Source organism: Magallana gigas, chromosome 1 (genome assembly GCF_963853765.1).
Source record: "Magallana gigas chromosome 1, xbMagGiga1.1, whole genome shotgun sequence".
Classification (NCBI taxonomy): Eukaryota; Metazoa; Mollusca; class Bivalvia; order Ostreida; family Ostreidae; genus Magallana; species Magallana gigas.
In genome coordinates this window covers 59,710,294-59,725,033 of record NC_088853.1, presented here as the reverse complement: position 1 = coordinate 59,725,033, position 14,740 = coordinate 59,710,294, and the positions used below count along the sequence as shown (strand labels likewise).

Genomic DNA, 14,740 nt, shown 5'->3' with positions numbered 1-14,740 from the left:
AAGTGCCAAGCCGAAAACAATTAGTCCAAACATATTCCATAAAGAAAGTTAACATAAAAATCTACATTTATTTAAAATCAATTTCTAAATAAACATACTAGTAGACAAGCGAAGTGCAGTCACTGGGACCCTCATGATTTTTTTTACTTTTTCCTTATCGCAACTACCATTTATTTCACGCTCTGGATCAGTGTTCCTTTCAGCATGAGCCTGTTTGTTGTTATTTAATTCATATTAAATGCTATTTTTTTTATTTTTTTCATAAACTTTGGTTATAGGTTGATCTATCTAGGTTCGGGCGGAATTTTACCGTAAATTCCTTATTAAACGCGCAAAATTAATATCCACGTAAAATCTTAAAATCCCGTTTTTAATATTTGGACATTTATTAACTACATGAAACTATGATTAAATTTCGGCAATCGCGATTTTATGTTCTCATGATATGATGGAATACCGTTGAATCGCGGAATTAAGTACACTCGCGTAAAATAAGGAATCGACAGTATTTGTTTTATTCAGTGAAATCATGATCGACATCAATTTTTCTGCCATGATGTTGTGTATCATTGAATCTCATTAGTTAATCATTAAGTGTTGACCAATGAAATTTGGGCTTTTGAAGTGTTCTTTTTTTTTAATTTGAAACATATTGGGTCTCTTGTCATTAGGTAAAGAAAGGAACAATCGATGTTTTGGAATTCGTAAGCGAGAAAATGTGTGTTTTTCCTACTGGTAATATGATACATCTTTAGGGATGCACATATAATGAAAAAATGCGTCCTGAGCAAAATTTGTGCATATCTTACGCAAGAATCACATCAAAATGAATCTTTCAATTTATCTGTTGTGTATTTTATCTGCATAAATCCATTCGCTGCACAGAACCTTTAATAACTTGGCATGTAAAGAGGACACTATGCGAAGATTTACAAATAGCCAGAAAATTCCAATTCCATTATTTTTGTAGGATTTTCAGTCCTTTTAAAACGAAAGTTGTGACTGTTTATTAAATGTAGTAATTAACTGTTGTCAGCACAACTATCTTAAACTACTAGAGAATTTAAAGAAAAGCTTAAAGTAATAGGGATGCAATTCAGGGAAGTTTAAAGAAGAAAGTCTGATTCCATTATTTTCTGGTGATTTTTTACATAATCTTGCCATCTTCACATTTATTGAAAATAAAACTTACCGGTATTTAATTTTTACCTCTTCATTTGAACATAACGAGGGATATTTGCTCTTTAGTACACCTGAGCCGAAAGCTCAAGAGCGTTTTATCGATCAAGATCTGGCCATTGACTGTTGTTATTGCATTGTCGTGTAAGCTTTACACATTTTGATTTTCTTCTCCAGAATTACTGGGCGAATTTCAACTAAACTTGGAAGAACAGATTCCCAGGTGAAGTCACACCCTTTATTAAAGGGGGAATAATTTTGAAACTACACTGCAAGCCTAAATCGTAACTAAACAAGTTTGGATGCAAATTGAAATACGAAATTAATCAGATTTTGTCTAATTGTTAAGACTATAATAATTTACAATATTTTTTTCTTTAAAAAAAAAGATGTCATCCCTTTTAAAAGATAATGTAAAAATGATATAGCGTATTTGTAAAGGCAGATGTGTTAACATAGATTTATACAGACCCTGAAATGTACTACTACACCACACGCTCGCTGCACGCTCGCTACACGCTCGCTAAACGGTTCACACGAAACGCATAACGGTGTACAATATACATTTATCTATCATAATCTATTTGAATTTAGTACAGTGCATATAGATTCCCTTAATAATTAATTGCATGTGTACATTTTAGGAAAATTTCAGTGTGTTAATTACTTGTTGTTTTCCGTTATCAGTGTTTAAATAATTAAAATAATAATTTGTAGAAATATTTTTAATCGAGATTCAGAAGAATTTACTTTCTGCATTTCATAGAAATGAACAGAATATTTCCTTTCTATGTTTACATTTGATTTTGTTCAAATTAATGTTAAAAAATCTATCATTGAAATCGTGTGCACCATCAAATACTGATTCCGACTACCTTGAAGTCATTAAATTTCTATTGGCTATTGACAATAAAAAGAGACGAGTGACCATCCAATGAAAACGAATACACAGAGTTTGATTGACAGGTTCAGCCAGGTGCAGGTCTTACCCGATGTCCGAGGTTATGTGTACTAGTTGTACACAGCCGAATAGTCTCAGTAACTAGTCTTCTTTCAATACGCGTACTTTTCTTTTGTTTGTTAAAAATCAATTCAATTTTGTAAAAAGATAAGTATATCATTTCTTATATTTTTTTTCACGAGAATATCTCATAGGAGTTTTGCCAATCACAAACAGTTTAAAGTAATGTTTAACACGAGCGCTATTTTGAAACAATTAAATTGTCAGAGAGTTCCGAATGAAATCTGATGAACGTTTCACACGGTTCTCGCACGCTTTGCCCGAAACGATTTACACGCTTTGCCCGAAACGCTGCACGCTTTGCCCGAAACGCTAAACGGTTTACACGAAACGCTTTTTGATTCACACGAAACGCTAAAGGGTTTACACGAAACGCTAAACGGTTTACACGAAACGTTTCTCGCACGAAAATCGCACGCTTTTTTGGTTTAGTAGTACGTTTCAGGGTCTATATATGGAACACTATAATTTGAGCTTTCCAAAAGCACACGAGATATTGAACCTTTTATTTACTGTGAATAGATATAAGTTAATAATTATATGTATATAATAATGATCATTACACAACTTAACGTCTTATTTAAAGTTACTATTATGAGGTGTGATTCATATGAATTCCATTGCTTACGTGTATAACGTTACGGTGCTAAATGCGACGTCATTATAACGTGACTAAAATAATACACTATTTGAGCAGTGGTACACACAACAATTATGAAGAAATTATCAAAAATGTTCTATTTCATGAAGTTACATATTAATGTCTACCTATTGATCGATTTAGAGATAGGGCCATTGTTGGCATATACCGTACCTAGTTCTTTAACCCAGTTACTATGTACTATAGAAATAATATGCATTGAAGATAAAAGCCAGCATACTTTAAAATGCTCTCTTTACTTAACCAGTGGAGCAAGTTCTTTAAAATTTTAACCATGTCATTTTTCAAAATTTGAAATTCGAATTTCTAATGTCTTATTATTTCTAATTGTTACTTATTTGCAAAAAAAGAGTTAGGACATCTTCCATTCAATTGCAAACAAAATCACTTTAAAAACAGCTCAATTTAATAATAAACTTGAAACGTTATGCGTTATGTAAAATCTTTACTCACAGCTAGTTTGTTTTCCATTGTTGTCAGCTGATGTCCCATTTACTGTTAAATATAATGCACAGATCATGTTAATGAATACTTGGTATTGTACCCTCAACATTAGGTTTTACTTCTTAGATTGATTTCATCAATTTGTAGTTCAAATACATACTAAACCCAAAATAACTGCGTTGGATAAACACGGAATTCCATATAAAGATGAAATACTTTCTTTTAGTTTCAAAGTGTTTAAGATAAACAATGACAACAACTTTATTATTCAGTAACAGTTTTAAACTATTCAGATTATTTTCAGTTAAATGAATGCCCAGCAATTGTCCTGTCAAAGTCAGATCAATTTAAGGAATGCTAGTCATTTAACTCACATGCAGTTTTCCCCCCATTTTATTTTTAGTTAAAAAGGTTTGTTTCTCTGTTTAGGTGTAAGTATTCTATGTCATATCTTGTCTAAAAAATTGTCATCAATTATTTGATATATTCATATCTTTATATTTTAAAGTGCCAAATAAAGTATATTGAATAAAATCGTTCAAAGAAAGTTACATAGGTATAGAAATATATAAAGGACTATATTTTGTTGCGAAGGTTTTGAAAAAGATCACGAAAAATCAAACTTGTTACTTTAAACTCTTAATTTTCTGCGTAGACAAAACTTTCAGATAAGTTCTTTATGCAGTTCTATTAGACATACGTGCAATATATTGTGATATTTCTATCAATATAGTTTGGCACATTTAGCTGATATATATCATAAAATTCAAGAAAAAACTAGTGTCGTTTTGGCCTGAAATCAGCTTATTTCGTGCCATATCTCAATTTTTGAGATATGACCCCTGTTGTATTTAATTTAACATGAACACACTAGATTTATATCTATTTGTATGCAAAATTTTGGAAAGATGGCATTACCATTTTTTTCTTTTTTTTGCGTTATAATTTGATATATCCAACATTTTGTAACAATCTTTACATAATTATGCTCTTTTGTTCATTATCTAAATCTATAAAAAGCCATGTTTTTTTTTTAACTTGGACTCACGTATAACGTTTATAGTCACTAGGTGTTTTATTCTGCATGTTGTATTGAAATATTTTAAAGATAGTTCTAACTATAGAAAATTATTTGATTTCTTCAAATAATCAATCCCCGTGCAAAATGTTGGCGAAAAGGACTATATATGGATTGAGCTTAAAATTGACCAATAAATGAACATCATCCGTTAACTTAAATTGTTTGCTTTATTTGTACAAAGAAACATTGTAAGTTTTTTCATATATTTTTTTTTATTTCAATGTCCACAATCTAAAAATATGACATTATAAAACGAACCTTTTCCCACCATTTTTGCATTTTTAGCTTAAAACAGCTTGTTTTAAGGCAAATTTCTTTAAGAAAACATTAAACGATTACTTGAACAAACAAGGTTAGGGCATATTTAAAATCATTCAGAATATGTGAAATGATTCCAAATTTGTCAGTCGTCTGCCATTTTTGTTTGACGGAATCTTGTTTCCAAATCAGAAGAGTTTCACAAAGAGAGAAAATATTGAGAATAAAACTCCTATTGTTAAGAGAGTTGTAAAAATCTTTTGGTAATAAAGCCCACGGAATTTTAACATGAAATAAATAGTTTATCATATTATGTAATATATTAAACATGCATTCTGTTTACATGCATCTGGTCTTTGTAAATAAAGTACTAGGTACGATTGTAATGGTATAAATGCCTAAAATTCCAACAGTTTTCAAGTTGTTTATGAAAAGTAAATAAATGCACAATTACGAATATGATGTCAAGTATAAGCAATAAAGTATAAGCTAAGCAACACCAGCATCCGCTAAATGCACAATGTTTACCGAAAATTAACACATTCAAGGCAATTTTTACTATGAAATTTGAAAATGTATATAGAGCGAAGTCCTCGAGCAAAACGAAACATGATATATTAAAATATAACAAAAAAGAGATAAGATTAAAACATGATTACATTTTGCTCGAGGCCTGCGCTTATAGTTAAATGTCCCGTTTTGTGACGAGTTTTAGTGATGGATTCAGTCAGGCAGATGCTGTTATATTCGCTGTATAATCAATTATCGATGACGAAAATCAGACAAGATAAGACGATTTATCTTCAGTAACTTTCATTACCAAAAAAATGATATCTATAATAAGTTCCGATAAATTGTTATCATGATAATGAATATAGGACGTGATCATTTTTGTTTTCACTTTAGGTCTACCATCAACTGTATTTAGGCCTACCGTATACTGTTAAGTCATGTTTCCTTTTGTCTTCCACGTACTTGTAGGTTTTGTTTAGTTTTTTCCTTATTCACACTACATACTTTGAGCTTCTTGAAACGATTCTTCGACTTGGCAAATGATTAAAATAAAATATATATAGGCCTATTCGCCATACTTCACTCTCGAGCTCTTGAAACGCCTTCGATAACAAAGTAGCACTTTTTTCCACCGCATAATATTCATATTTGTTTACACAACACAAGAAAACATCATTACAAGTCCCAGTTTTTATAGAAATGTTCGGTGAATGATTCATTCACTCAGAAAATATCAGTAAATTTTATTTGAAGCACTTCAAACGAATGTGCAGAACAAGTTTGTTTACATGACGTCACATTTTTTGAGTAAGGGGGGTCGTGATTGAAAGAAATTAAAGTTAGGCTTAGCGATTTTTTTACTCGACATTGTTAGAGGACTCCCGACTTCATCAAACAAAAGGTTGCTGATGTAGACTGTGATATACAATAAAATCTTTTCAAAAAGTTTACATGACACATCTTCAATGCTGAGGTTAATTCAGCTGACAAGTAATTGATGATAACGATATCGAGGTCCTACAGGCCTACAGTCTGACATTCACACCTTGCCGCGATTATGTCGTGCGTTAAGTCAAATTTACATGTATATATTTTTCATTCTGTTAGTTTAACCTTTTTTTTTGCATTCGTGAATATATTTTTTTACAAGCACAGGTTCATTAACTTTATGTTTTAATATGTACAACTAATAATTGTATCGATAAAGCTGATGATAGTCTACAAACGTATATTTATGCGTTGAAAGCGCTATACTCACCAATAGTATTTAAAATGAATAAAATCCATGCAAACAAGACTTCATTACTTCTGTTTTGTTTGCACAAACGTACAGACATGAGAGAGAGGGAGAGAGAGAAAGAGAGAAAAAGAGAGAGAGAAAGAAAGAGAGTGTTTTTAACTAAAATCATGACATCAAACATCACAAAATGGAAGAGCACATGTTGCAGCTCGCAGACTGATTAGATTGACATGTGAAACACGTGGATCGAAACTATTGGATGGATCGATTAAACCACAGTGTGCATTATTTGTTGTTAATTATAAAGATTTAAAAACATTTCATATCAATGTACTGCACATTTGAGAGTAAAATGACTATCATTCATCAAAAACTAATGAAATGGTTTATTTGTTTCTTGGAAAAAATGAACCTAACATATCATACTGCGCGCGGTAAAAGAATGTACATCACATGTAAGTAATAAAGAAAAAAAATATTTAAACTCATTCTAAATATATGAAACTTTATATCATTCTTTTGAAGAAAAAACAACTGTCTGTGATCATGTCTTTAGTTTTGTTATTGGTAAATGTTATGAAAAGGGTAATGCTATTAAAGTTCCATACAGTAATTCATTGAATATAAATAAACTGAATATACTACTTTTATATATCAAGAGTATGTGTTGTACCGTTTTCCCTTACATTTTGTTACATACTGTGTATTCCTTATTTTACGTGAGTACTTCATTCCGCGACTCAACTCTGTTGAATCAAATCGCGAGAATATAAAATCATAAACGCCAAACTTTTATCATAGTTTCAATTAGTTGACATCTGTCCGAAAAATAAAAGCGAGATTTCAAAACCCGCGATGAGTGTTTCTTGTAATTTTACGCGGAAATTAGTTCCTCGAGTTTCATTAGGAACATTATATAAAAAGTGCATGTTTGGGAGGGTAACAGTTGAACTTGACACCCGAGAAAACCATTGTCACACAAAGCGGAGGTTGACAAAGGTGTTCGACGGTTATTTATTTATACAGAACGATTTCAGGAAGGCATATCTCAAACAAAACTCATCGTTGATGCTGGCGAATGTGAAGACGCAAGCACCCAATAACAAAAACAAGTTGTTACCTTATGAAGAAAACCCCGATTTCGTATTTTGAAACTACACTGCGAGCCTAAATTCTAACTAAACTACTTTGGATGCAAATTGAAATACGGATTTTAATCAGATTATGTCTGATTGTTAAAGACTATAATAATTTACAAAAATTTTTCTTTAAAAAAATGATATCAACCCTTTCAAAAGAGAATGTATGTGATTCATGAATTCCATTGCTTACGTATATAACGCTACGATGCTAAATGCGACGTCATTATAACGTGACTAAAATAACATAACACATATTAATGTCTACCTTTTAGTAAAATATCGTTCGATTTAGAGATAGGACCATTGTTGGCATATACCGTACCTAGTTCTTTAACCCAAAGTTACTATGTATACTATAGAAATAATACGCATTGAAGATAAAAGCTAGCATACTTTAAAATGCTCTCTTTACTTAACCACTGGAGCAAGTTTCTTGAAATTTTAACCATGTCATTTTTCAAAATTTGAAATTCGAATTTCTTATGTCTGCATATTTCTAATTGTTACTTATTTGCAAAAAAAAAAAGAATTAGGACATCTTTCATTCAATTGCAAACAAAATCACTTTAAAAACAGCTCAATTTAATAATAAACTTGACACGTTATGCATTATGTAAATCTTTACTCACAGCTAGTTTGTTTTCCATTGTTGTCAGCTGATGTCCCATTTACTGTTAAATATAATGCACAGATCATGTTAATGAATACTTGGTATTGTACTCTCAACATGAAGTTTTACTGCTTAGATTGATTTCATCAATTTGTAGTTCAAATACATACTAAACCCTAAACAACAGCATTGGATAAACACGGAATTCCATATAAAGATGAAATACTTTCTTTTAGTTTCAAAGTGTTTAAGATAAACAATGAGGAAAACTTCATTATTCAGCAACAGTTTTAAACTATTCAGATTATTTTCAGTTAAACGAATGCCAAGCAATTGTCCTGTCAAAGTCAGATCAATTTAAGGAATGCTAATTTGAAAAGCATTAAACTAGTCATGTAACTCACATGCAGTTTTTCCCCCATTATCGTCAGCAGAAACTGCAACATCAACTGCAAATAAGAAAAAAAATCAAACTAAAACCCATCTATTTAATATGATACATAGATATTGTAAATTTATACTTTGTATCCGACTCTTAACACGTAGATTCTTTTGCTTAGATTTTTTTGATCAATTCATACATGTAGCTCAATACCAAATAGCAAAAAGACAACTAGTAAACTTTAATATAAAGTTTGAACTCTTAGTTAAAAAGGTTTGTTCCTGTGATTAGGATTAACTATTTTATGTCATCTTTAGTCTAACAGTGCCAAATAAAGTATATTGATTAAGATCGTTCAAAGAAAATTCAGAGAAAACGGGGAAAAAAATCACTGCATATTATTTGCAATTTTAAAAAAAAATGGCTTGTTTAGAATGATACTTAAAAAGTAATATCGGTTAATTTACGATATAATGTCGTTGCAAAAAAAAGGTTAAAAAGGAAGGATATTTCTCCATTTGAAAATAAACGGTTGTGTTATTTTAATAATACCCAGAAATTGTGAAAAAGGCATCAAATAACTATCATGGTATGATTTAGATTTGACTCCCATAATTTGCCATTTTTGAAAGTATTTCGGATACAATAAAATTAAAATAATCATTTATATTACAAGAACTTTCTTCTCTATTACCTTTAGCAGAAAATGTGTCATCAACTGCAACTATGAAAAAAAAGAACTAGACCCGTTTGTGTTCAAGAAAATAAAAGTACTTTTAGATGTTAATTTACATTTTACTCTGTTTTGAAAATCAAGTATACTTATTTCATATAGTCAAGTATCTCACCTAAAGTTTCATCTCCATTACTGTGAGCAGAAGTTGTTCCATCAGCTGTTTATGTGAAAAATTAAAAGTAGACCTATACGTCATGATTTATCTCCGACTCTCAACATGTAGATTTATTGCTCACATAAAGATCAATTTATAGTTCAAATACCAAACACCAAAGAACAGCGTTGGATTAAAAGTAAAATGAAAAAATGGATGGGCCTTTTATCTTTAGTTAAAACGGTCTGTTTCTCTGTTTAGGGGTAAGTATTCTATGTCATCTTGTCATCTTGTCTAAAAAATTGTCATCATTTATTTATTATATTCATATATTTATATTTTAAAGTACCAAATAAAGTGTATTTAATAAAATCGTTCAAAGAAAGTTATATATGTACAGAAATAAATAAAGGACTATATTTTGTGGCGAAGGTTTTAAAAAAGATCACGAAAAATTAAAACTTGTTACTTTAAACTCTTAATTTTCTGCGTAGACAAAACTTTCCTATAAGTTCTTTATGCAGTTGTATTAGACATATGTGAACTATATTGTGATATTTCTATCAATATAGTTTGGCATATTTATCTGATATATATCATAAAATTCAAGAAAAAAGAACTGCCGTTTTGGCCTGAAATCAGCTTATTTCGTGCCATTTCTCAATTTTTGAGAAATGACCTTAATTGTATTTGATTTAACATGAAAACACTAGATTTATATCTATTTATATGCAAAATTTTGGAACTACTGTTTTTATTTCTTTTTTGCGTTATGATTTGATATTATATCCAACATTTTGTAACAATCTCTACATTATTATGCTCTTTTGTTCTGTAATGATACGGAATTTATCCGTCCAGGTTTTGAATTTTACGTTGTCCTTGTTCTGTTTTGTTTATGTACATGCGCGAAGACCCCCGCATTTGTTTTAAGGCATAATTGCCATATCTGTGCTGTATACAGGCCCAAAGAGTAAGTTTTTTCTTATGCAAAATGTCAATGACTGTCTAAATATTTTATATGCAAAGTGTCATTCTTTGTCAATCCTTTATTATTGCATAATTGTTGTCAATCATATAAAAGTGCACAAACGCAGATGGCGTTGACATCGTGTAAAATCTGGATAGGATATTTTATGAAACATTATTTTGGTAACAATTTTGATTATATCAAGTCTAAAGGTCAAGCAATATAGTACAGTATAAATATTAAATGTAATTTGTTCAAAGGTCATAAAACCCCCTTTTTCGTGTATTTTTATAATTTGGCATTATGTATATCATGGATTGGTCTTTGTATAATTGTTGAACTGTTTATGAATTGTCTGTATTATGTAATTATTTGTAAGACGGTTTATTATCTTTTTGTAGCCTCCTACCCTCATGACAGAAGATGCCAATAAACTTCTTTAGCAAAGAATTGTTGAAGCTTTTTGTGCACATGTTCATTATTTAAATCCACAAAAAGCCATGTTTTTTTTTAAATTCGGACTCACGTATTACTTTTATACTCACTACTTGTATTAACCTTCATGTTGTATTAATATGCTATCTTAAAGATACATGTAGTAGTAACTATAAAAAATATTTGATTTCTTCAAATTTCCAATCCCCGTGTAAAATGTTGGCGAAAAGGACGATACATGGTTTGAGCTTAAAATTGCCCAATAAACGAACATCATCAGTTAACGTTAACTGTAATTGTTTGTTTTATTTGTACAAATATACATCGGAAGTTTTTTTTCACAATTTTTTTTTTCAATGTCCACAATCTAAAAATATGCCATCATAAAACGAACCTTTTCCTACCAGTTTTGCATTTTTAGCTTAAAACGGCTTGTTTAAAGGCAGTTTTTCTTCAAGAAAACATTAAACAATTACTTGAACAAACAAGGTTAGGGCGGATATTTAAATTATTCAGAATAGGTAAACGAATCCAATTTTGAGCAGATGTAAATGCCCCTCTCATTGAATGTTGACCTATCCAAGTTTTAATGACCTGAGATGCCCACTTACATCTTTTGAAAAGACAGGTAATAATTTGGATGACAGTCGTCTGCCATTTTTGATGGACGGAATCTTGTTTCAAAATCAGAAAAGTTCCACAAAAGGAGATTATTTTGAAAATAAAACTCAAAGGAAGCGCCGGAGCAAAGCAATCTTAACCGACAAGGCGTGTGTGAATAGAAAATTTGGACTAGTTGCACATTCATTCAACGGATTTTTTTGGCGTCAGTAAATCGGACCAGCAATGCATTGTTTTAATCGTCCCAGTACTTTCCTGTAATCATGGCAAATTTTTTCACTGCACACTCTCACGAGAATCAGCAAGACAATATAAAAACAATAACGATGTATACGACATACAGTCAATGCTACATCTAAAGGTCACCTCAGTACACTCTCAATCAAATATAATCGAGTGACGTCACAATAGTTTACACATTGATCCGATAGATTTTTTCGGCGTCAGTAAATTTTGACCCACAATTCATAGTACCAATGATTTCCAACCTCACGGTCTCGCAATAATCATAGTAAAACTTTGGAGAAACATATAAGATGTGTAATTTTAAAAACATCATGCTTTTTAAGTAAATAAAACAGAATACTTCGCGTACATTTATTCCTCAGGGGAGTTTTAAAGAGTCAGACGTCACTTAACCAACGTCAGCTTTGACGTCACAATAAGCACTGATAAGGGGAAATTACTCTAATTGAAGTTATTGTAAATCTGCTGAAATGACCAAAATCCTCTCAAAATCTTGCAAAGACTAAGTTAAAGAACAGCTGAAGAATAAGAACATTTCTTCAGTTACAGGAAACAGTTGAAATTGCACTCATTTGGATGAATGCTCACATTCATTTTATTCACTATAATTACGGTAATTTCCTGGAACGTACACGTAACATCGCCTTTTTTTAAAAGGGAGTGGGTGGGTGGATGGCAGCCTCATCCAAGAAGTCTTTGAAAGCAAAATGAAAAAAAATTATGAAAATTCTACTCCTTCAGCTCTTTAGCAGTTCAATGGTTTCTTTATTTTCACTTCCATTTATTACTTGCTTGTTCTTTTAATATGATTAGCAAATATTTTTAAGCGAAAATTGTAAAAAAAAATTAAACGTTATTTTTTCTTTTTAAAGTGGACGGGCATATCCATGATAAGTCGATTTTCTTTGTGTAAAAGAAATGAAACATTATTTTTTTTGACATGGGCGGCCTCTATGGTGAGTAAAGTTGTTTTAAGATTATATGTAAGTTTAAGAAAAAATGTCTACTGCAAAAAAAAACTGACGTTACAATCACTTTAAAAGAGGATATACAGTGCAATGAATATTTATATATTAAAATTTTTATTATTCAACAGCATTGTACCTGAGATTAAACTACTGTTCTACTTATAAATAACTTAATACAAATCTTATAAACTGTAAATAATAAAAATTTACTAAAAATAGGTATGTTTTATTTTTTTGCATTCAAATTTTACGTTGTTAATTTTATTTTTATTGATTTATTATAATTCATTGTTTGATCACATGCTGTGCTCGCCCCAACGGTCGCAACGTAAAACATATTATTGTTAAGAAAGTTGTAAAAATCCTTCAGTAATAAAGTCCACGGGAATTTCAATATGAAATATATAGATTATTTTTTTGATTAATATACAGACCCTGAAACGTGCTACTACACCTCTAAAACGAACCGTACCGTTCCGTGCAAGAAACGAACCGTACCGTTCACAAAACGAAACGTACCGTTCACAAAGCGTACCGTACCGTTCACAAAACGAACCGTACCGTTCACAAAGCGAACCGCACCGTGCAAAAAGCGTGCAAGATAATTTATGCAAGACCCGCCTCCAGACGGACAAAAAAGCGTACCGTACCGTGCAATAAGCGTGCAACTTCCATATATGGCTTATTGACCTAATGTCTTTCGATGAATACGGACGGAGATTATCGCTTACCAGATAAGTTCAATATTTTGCTGGATTTTTTATACGGGATTAGATAACACATACTAAGATTTAAAACTGTTATTCTTATTAAAACAGTCACAAAAATATTTCCTTTCTTAGACCGTAACCATTTCTTTGTTTTCTGACAAAACTTGCATCGCCGATTTCTTAAACATTGTTCACACAATCCGTGGTTATACTATTTTGATTATTTTTATGAAATGTTTGAAACATTGGGTACATACTGGACTTTACATACCTTTAAGTGATTCTAGAGAGAGAGAGAGAGAGAGAGAGAGAGAGAGAGAGAGAGAGAGAGAGAGAGAGAGAGAGATATCTCGTTACCCGAAACGTTAGATATATACACTATGGATAAACAAGGTTGAAATATATCTATATATAATTTTATATCCTTTTTAAATTATAAAAAATGTCGACTTAAGTTACGCAGACACAGAAAATGTAAATAACAACCACATATTACCGGTGACTCGAGTGATTTGTTCTCGAGCTATTTATGTACCAATAAATAAACAAAAAATCACTCATACATGTATGATGAATTGTAAATAAATACATGTACAAAATCTTAATGCATTAAATGCAAGCATTGAACGGAAAAAAAGTACACGCATTCCATAAAATAACTTTCAACTTTATTTCCCGCATAGCTGGTAATGGCGTCGTGATTTCACATGAACAAAAATCACTCGTGCGAAACACGTGTACAGAAGCTGATCTTTGGTTCTATATACAACAGGTGTTATTGTCTCTCTTTGGTTATTAGCAGTTATTGTACTTTACAACTAACTCTGTATATTTGGACGCTTAAATAGGTGTACACGAGATGCCGGTATTCACACCTTTCCACGGGCACCTGTTAAGTTACTCATCACAATCTGTCGTGTGTATAGTCTGAATATATCTTACTTCTACTTTGTTAGTTTCATGGCTTTTCTTAATCTCTAAAAAACAAAAGAACCGTCTGTAGAAATGGACACAAACAACTACACGAAAGACTATCGGCGCGTGGAACAATTCAGCGACTTTATACATGCGGGATTTTCGCATATTAACTTGCGATAAAAATATCATTTACCGGGTACATTAATGTACCAAAAAAATTATTAATTAAATCATAAATAGTTGAATGAGATAACAAGTGCATGAAAGCACGAACACAGCTCTTTTAAAATTTATTTTCAATCTTATGTGATGTGAAATAGCATCGAAATTTTAACCTATATGTACATCGTCCGCTGTACAAACTTTTAGTCATTGTGTTGAAATCGTTGTGAAAACCATGAGTCTTAAATAAATGAATTCAATTCATACAAATAACAATCTAATAATTCAAAATGGTTTGCACACAATCACATACAGCCTCAGAGAGAGAGAGAGAGAGAGAGAGAGAGAG

General features: G+C 31.2%; 1 protein-coding gene across 1 annotated transcript in view; it reads right to left on the bottom strand.

Annotated features, from left to right (window-relative positions):
• The window catches only part of LOC136276103 (uncharacterized), a 112,899-nt gene that overhangs the window by 89,033 nt on the left and 9,126 nt on the right, over positions 1 to 14,740 (bottom strand). Inside the window, exons 3-6 of the mRNA XM_066087073.1 lie at positions 9,380 to 9,424; positions 8,554 to 8,598; positions 8,169 to 8,210; positions 3,315 to 3,356 (exon numbers count right to left, since the gene is read on the bottom strand). Of these exons, the coding sequence (XP_065943145.1) occupies positions 3,315 to 3,356; positions 8,169 to 8,210; positions 8,554 to 8,598; positions 9,380 to 9,424 (174 nt within the window). The remainder of the gene's footprint in view (positions 1 to 3,314; positions 3,357 to 8,168; positions 8,211 to 8,553; positions 8,599 to 9,379; positions 9,425 to 14,740) is intronic.